General features: G+C 42.9%; 1 protein-coding gene across 1 annotated transcript in view; it reads right to left on the reverse strand.

The window, feature by feature from the left end:
• The window catches only part of HS1BP3 (HCLS1 binding protein 3), a 102,011-nt gene that overhangs the window by 67,817 nt on the left and 26,619 nt on the right, over positions 1–7,575 (reverse strand). The window contains exon 4 of the mRNA XM_019520807.1: positions 5,340–5,544. Coding sequence (XP_019376352.1) covers positions 5,340–5,544 — 205 coding nt within the window. The remainder of the gene's footprint in view (positions 1–5,339; positions 5,545–7,575) is intronic.

Here is a 7,575-nt window from a genome sequence, read left to right on the forward strand (position 1 = left end):
CTCTATGCAGCACTGGTCAGGCTGCAGTTGGAGTACTGTGTCCAGTTCTGGGCGCCGCACTTCAAGAGGGATGTGGACAACACGGAGAGGGTCCAGAGGAGGGCCACTTGCATGATCAGGGGGCAGCAGGGCAGGCCCTACAAGGAGAGGCTACAGGACCTGAACCTGTTCAGCCTCCACAAGAGAAGGCTGAGGGGGGATCTAGCGGGGGATCTAGCCTGTTACAAACTAGTTAGAGGGGACCAGCAGGCATTGGGGGAGTCCCTGTTTCTCCAAACACTACCAGGAGTGACTAGAAATAACAGTCACAAGCTGGCAGAGGGTAAATTTAGATTAGACATCAGGAGGCGCTACTTCACGGTCAGGGTGGCTAGGATCTGGAACCAACTTCCAAGCTAAGTGGTGCTGGCTCCTACCCTGGGGGTCTTTAAGACAAGGCTAGACAACCACCTTGCCGGGGTCGTTTGATGCCAGTACTCTTTCCTGCCATGGCAGGGGGTCGGACTTGATGATCTGCTCAGGTCCCTTACAACCCTACTAACTATGAAACTATGAAACATTAGAGCCTAACTCCTAATCAGGATCAGACTTTAAGAAAGCAAAATGATGTATGGAATTGAAAAGATGCTTAGAAAAATGTATCACGTATGTGAAAAAGCTTCTGATTGGGGTATTCATTTTGGATAGATAAAACCTAGATGCCATTAAGAATGAATACTTATATTTCTCTGGCACCTAAGAGGCCCAGTCATGGACTGAGACCTCACAGTGTAAGGCTCTGTACAAGCACACACACATGCCTTGGGCCTAAAAGTCCCACAGAAAACAACTACTCTCAGGTTTATATCATACCTTGATAACATCTTTTGCATGCTCACCTGGTGCAAAAAAAAACAACAACCCAAAAGATGTTATACAACACAGGCACAGAGTCATTCCACATGCATTCTGGAATAGCTGATAAATAGCCTTGAATATCAGAGAGAGGAATTAGCACTGCTGGGATTATCCTCTCTGAGATCAAGTCACTAAGCAATTATCTTCCACCTGAGTAGTCCCTAGGGACAAAGGAGAGGAACCTTTGTTTAAAGTTTAATTCAAAAGGCAGCACGTTTAGTAGCGACATCCTATGGTACCGTATTGCTGTATCAGCACTGGGTATGAGCCCAAGTCCCACAGCCTTCCGGCCCCAAAGTCAAAGCGCTGCCAAATGACGTATGCCGATGACATATGGAGGCTGGTGCTGGCAGGGCATTTTCAACTGGATCCAGAGATCCAGAGAAAAGCGGACTGTCAAATGTGCAATTCAATTAGGTCAGCTTTGCTGCCGCAAGCGCCACAGACACACATGCCACTCTGAAGGGATAATGTGGTTTCAGTGCTGACTTTACATATTTTTCAAAGGTTTTTCATTGATTGAAAAAGCTGGCCAGGATTATTGTTCCTTTTATCACCCTTTTCATATGGCACTGCAATTGTCTGGCTTCCAATGCTTAGTGCTCAGCACTAGCAAAGTTTCCACTTCAGCATTTTCCTACAGTTGATGTTCCTTCTTATTCAGCAGCCCCTACCCTTCAGTCCTTACCAGCTTTCATCCTCACCAGTCATTCTTGGCACTGTTTGCTCTCCCATTCTAACTTTATACGTTGTGCCTGTGCAAGTGCATCTCTCCCTGCTGTCCCCACACACAGTTTAACATCTTCCAGTTGTTCTGACTTGCCCAGGTTAATGATAAGACTTTTTGGTCTTGTCTACACTGTTTTCATACTGAGCTCCACAGTGCTGCCAAGAAGCCTGCCCTGCCCACTCACTCCCTTTCCATGCGCTCCGAAACCCGGGAATGAAGCACCAAGGCTGCTTTAGAGCAATCCCTCTTACCAATAAGCACTGACAAGGAACTAAGAGCATGGGGCCTCTCTAAGGTGGCTATGTTGTCTCGTTTCTGGGACTGAAACTGATGGGACATGTTTCTTGACAGCACTCCCAAAGTCAGCATTTAGGCAATGCAGACAAGTCCAGAATATCAGGTATATTGATGTAGAATTAATGACAGCTGGTACCCAGTTGTAGTAACACCTGGTAAAAGCAACAGCTGTTTGCCACCAACATTTCTCCTACATTTCCATACCATGTATTCAGATACACTTCCTATAAAAGCCACAGCCACTTGGGAGCAACGTAGTACCAGCTCACTGACATGTTGCTACTATCAGGCATGTTGCATTTGTGGCTCTGCTCTACACAAGCAAGCAGTAATTAATATGATTTGCTCTATGGGGGAAAATCAGTGTCATCTAGGAAAATCCATCTTGAAAAGCTATCTTATAAAATAGCTACTCTAGATCCAAGGGGATCTTGAAATTCACTCGGACAGATAATATACCATAGTAAGAGGCAAAAACCTCTAGAGCTGGGCAAGAAGTCTGTCTTCATATTACTCTGTTTTTTGCATGGCACATTTACAGAAGACCCCACATCAATGAGGGATGTAAAGTGTACCTACATGTTATCAACACGTAGAATTGTTCTACTGCTTGCTGGGTTAGAGAGATTCACTTTGTGGTTTCTGCATATTCCTTAATGATAAAGAATATTATGGTGGGTATTGAGAAACTTATGGCAGGGGGCCTGATGCTAGAAATCAGCACCTGTTTATGATTTTATAAATAAAGATACCACTGGGGCCACCCATATTTTTAGAGGCTTGCACAGCAAGCCATACGAGGAAAGGCTGAGGGACTTGGGACTCTTCAGGCTGAAAAAGAAAAGGCTGAGAGGGGATTTGGTAGCAGTTTACTGCTACATCAGGGGAGTACATCAGGGTCTCAGTGAACAACTGTTCACCAGGTCACCCCTGGGGAAAACCAGGAGTAATGGCCACAAACTCCTAGAAGACTGTTTCAGGCTCAGCACTAGGAAAAACTTCTTCACAGTTACGGTGTCCGGACTGTGGAATAAGCTCCCTCCAGAGGTGGTGCAATCACCTACCCTGGAAATCTTCAAGAGAAGACTGGACGGTCACCTTGCTGGGGTCACCTGACCCCACCTGTCATTTTTCCTGACTGGTGCAGGGGGCTGGACCCAATGATCTTCCGAGGTCCCTTTTGGCCTTACAATCTATGAATCTATACATAACATAACAGCAGTCATGTCAACACAAAAGGTCTTGTTCAAGGCATAATGCTTGATTCTAGCATCAGCTGCCTTGCTTTAAATCAGGACTATCTTGTAATGAGGCTGACTGAGATATATCAATATGAGAGTAAGCTCAGATTCAAACCAATAATTCCAACTTTAAGCTTTTGGGTTTTGTCATACCTTTAATGTGTTTTGTGTACAACCTTTATAAGAACAATAATCAGATTCATTTTCTGTGAGCCCAACCCTGATGCTGTAGTGAAAAATTTTTGATTGTACGGAATGCAACCAATGATGCAGAGATTTCCCCTGTATCTAGGGAACTCTAACTAAGCTCATATTTGATTTTATTTAAGCAAAGCTCCACTGACTTCAACAACTATTTAGCTTGGATAAAGTGTAGGTATGAGGATTAAGCTCCAGACCTTTTCATCCTCGGATACACTAAACAGACCAAAAGATTGAGACACAAGTCAAACTACGCAGGGCAGAAAAGCGAACTTCTTATTTGTCTTGGCCCTGGGCATTCTTTGCCACTTATATTTGTTATAAATGGGAAAACCAACAATACATTTTCTAACTCAATAGATCATTTTCCTATCCAAAAAAGGGCAGTGAGTTTTGTAAGCTTAATAGCTAAGGATTATTTTGCGGGAAGCACAGTTTTATCTAGCTTTTCACTATCAAGTTATTTAACATTTTTTAAAACCTTCCTAAAACAAATACAAAAAAAACCCCAAACAAAGAAATAATTCTTATACTGAGTAATTGCACATGTTCTTTGCTAAAAGAATACTGTTTAAAATTTCTTGATGGCAAGCAAGGGATGAAATACATTAAGTAAAAAGGATGGCATCTGGAAGTTAGCAATGACATTTTGTTATAACAGTTGCAGCAAGATCTAAACTATGGTTCCAGCTCTAATAGTTTCTGATTGGCCTGATTTCATTGTGGGAGTCTTAGCCTTGTTAGTGATCTTAGGTTAAATTACTTTTAGACTCTACTGGAGTAAAGAAAAGGGGAGATTCACACCATCTCCAAGCTCACAGGCAATTCTTAAGGAGAAACTAATTTAAAATAGTATGATAGCCCTAAACCAGGGGTGGCCAATGTGGGACGTAAATGCTACAAGTGGCATGATCAGCCTCTGTGTGTGGCAAGAGGCATGCAACAGATCAGGGAGGGAACAGGAAGCCCAAAGGAGAGCAGGAGAGCAGGCAGAAGGAGATTAGAATGGCACTTGAGGAGGGTGCAGAGCTAATCTGTTTCATTTCTACCCAGGAAAACTTTTACAATCTTTTCTCCAATGACTCATGAAAAGTATTTATGCCTGAAAGCTTGCAACTAAAGATTTTTTTTTTTGCAAAAATCTTCTTGGTCTAATAAAAGATATCAACCCTACTACGAGTCCTGATTGCCTTTACCTCTAGACCAATGCAGCTACAAGCTGGATACCTGAGCTAATCTGTGACACTCCTACCAAGAAGTTTGGTGCCCACTGCCCTAGACCAACATCTTCAGAAGGAGCTGGTGACTCTGGATGTCTAACTTGCAATGTGCTAAACATACTTGATTTTCAAAGGGCAAGAGGCTCAGCACCTTCTAAAAATCAAGTTCCTTTAAAGTATCTTGGGTTCGGATAAATTCAGGCACCCCAAAATTGTTAGTAAGTACTGACCACCCTAGCTAGAGAAAGACATTAAGCTAACTTTGTTTCTGCAGCAATGCAGAAATGGCACTGGGAATTAGCAAGAGATTTTAGTTATAAGTAAGGAAAATAACTGTCTTAGAATGATTAACTATATAAATAAACCTAGATGCCTACTTAGGGAGGTCTTGATTATTCTGGGTCTCAAGTTCCAATTTCTGATATCTCAGGGTTATACATGGGCTCTTTAGATACTGGCTGAAGAAAGGAAAAGCCTACACATGGATCTCATAAAACAAATGTTGTCACTTTGGTTTGATGATGTTGCAATTCCATCTTCATTGGTGTAAATTTAATCAGAATCAGTTCCGTATACTGTACATACAAAGGGTATAACAGAAAAAGATGAAGGCACGGTAGATATTTACCTTAGAGACTAACTAAATAACATATATATATAGAGCACAAGCTTTTGTGAACTTGAGTTCGCTTCATCAGATGCTATGAAAGGACACCACACAGGAATGTATAGAGAAGAGAATGACAGCCATACCTGATTATACCAAGAGGATCTACATCTTCCTCCTCCTCCTCTTCCTCTTCCTTTTTGGCTCCTTGACCTTTTACCACTGGCATCTGAGAGACTGTGTCAGATGTCATCTCTTTGAAGAAATCTAACACTTCATGTTCCTCCTCCTCTTCCCTGTCATCAGGAACATTTTTACCCTTAAAGTCAGTGACTCCAGTAAATTTTGTTCCTGTAAACAACAATACTACATGCAGAAATCAGCATGCCAAATTAACCTAACATGATATTTTGCATGTATTTCTAGCAGGGCAGGATGGCACATTTGATGGCACCTCATTCAGAAATGCATAACCTTTTGTAAGCTACAACTGAGTAGACTCTAGTAAATAAGGAAATAGAGAAACTCACACCACCACGAGTGTCTGGTGCCTCTTGAGTTGGGAGAAGTGGGGGGGCATGTGCCCCACCACCTGCAACACCAGTCAGCAACCAGGGGGGAAGGGGGTGTCCCCCAGCAGCTGATCCCACTGGCTTTTGCTGGCAGCCCTGCCCCCCAGCTGGCGCTCGCAGGTGGGACACTGGTGCTCCCGCCTGCCCCCCGGCCTGCCAGCTACACTGGGAGCACAACTTGACAGGGGGTACACCGGTGCTCTCAGGGGGTGCACATGCACTCCTGTGCACCACCTACACATTGCCCCTGCATACCACCTCTAAGCCCACAAGCAATTCCTGTCACCTACAAAAGCTTATGCATTTCTGGGTGAGTTAGTCTCTAAGCCTGGTATCACACTGCCTTGCCTTCTGCTTGACTTCAAACTAACATGGCTAACTACCTCAATCTCTATTTCCAATTGTTACACTTGGAGAATGAATACAAATAACAGTTTCAGTGAATCACATCCTACAATTTGGACTGGAACATCAATCCCTACCATCTACCAAATGCTGTAGGTTTGAAGGTGTGACTTTTTTAATGGACTTAGTAACCTTGGACTCAATGGAAATTGATGTTCCCATACATACTGATCTAAAATGCTTCAAAAGAATGTGTAAGTCCATTGTACAGGCAAGAAACATCAATATGAACAACCAAGCCTCAACATAAACTATATAACTGCTTTGGCCAAGTCTTCCCATTACATTTATTACATTCAGTTTAAAAGGCAGAAGGTAGGAAATGGTGACACCTTAGAGACTAACTGGTCCAGAAAGGCATAAGAGCTTTTGTAGGCAACAACAAAATCACTAAATGCCAAATCTCTAAGGTGTCACCCTGCCCCACCTTCTGCCTGACTTCAGACTAACATTGCTAACTACCTCTGAACTCAGTTTTAAAGTTTAGTGTGGGGGCATAACCAGTTTGGGGTCTCAGACTCCTTAGTACCTGAGATACAGGCAATATGAACAGAACAAATCAAAACCCAATGACTTAAAAAGGCCTGAAGCATTCAGGGTTTGATCCGCTAACTTAGTATAATGTGACAACATGCATGCCAGTGGAACTGCTTATTATTAAGGCTGCCAGATATTTCCTATGCATTATAAGACCTTATTTTCAGTTGCTTATAATTTTGGCAAACTTTAATTATTGGGCCTGCAATTTTTTATGCCAGTGACTGCTTCCAGCACGCATGCTCGCTTGCTCTCTCTCTTGCTCTCTATATATATTGCAGAGGAGAAAAAAAATGTTAGGGAGGAATAGGTTGGTTTGTTCATATTAAAAAAAAAAAACAAACCTTAGTGAATTTTATTGGAAATTCACTAGCTTTGGAGCATGTACTTCAAATTTGGAAGGATAGTGGTCCTTGTTTGACTTCCCCATGAAAATGTCACCCATACTTGGCCATATTATAAGCTTTTGAACAATTTTGGTTCATACTCGCTCAGTGGAATGTCCCCAGAACTTTGCAGCTTAATTTCTCGAAGATGCTATCCACACTGAGAATCCTTCTTAGTTCTGGGATGCAGCACCTGCCCTGCAAATGCAATTCTCAGCTGTTCCAAGCTAATGAGGCCCAAGTGCAAGAACTCAGAGCAGCCAGTCTGTCTCCTTGTATTCTCAATACCACATTCCGCCTGCTCAAGGATGACAGACAGCACGGAAGAGGAAGCCATCTGAATTAGATATAGACAGAACTGGAACTAAACTGGAGGGGTGAGGACAGAATGACGCAGAGAGCCTGGGAGTGTGTGAAAACTGGAACTGAGAGATGCAAGTGGGGGGGCAGGAAAACTAGGACTAGAACTAAGAGTTAGGCAA

This window comes from Gavialis gangeticus, unplaced genomic scaffold (assembly GCF_001723915.1).
Source record: "Gavialis gangeticus isolate Ggan-Ray unplaced genomic scaffold, GavGan_comp1, whole genome shotgun sequence".
Classification (NCBI taxonomy): domain Eukaryota; kingdom Metazoa; phylum Chordata; order Crocodylia; family Gavialidae; genus Gavialis; species Gavialis gangeticus.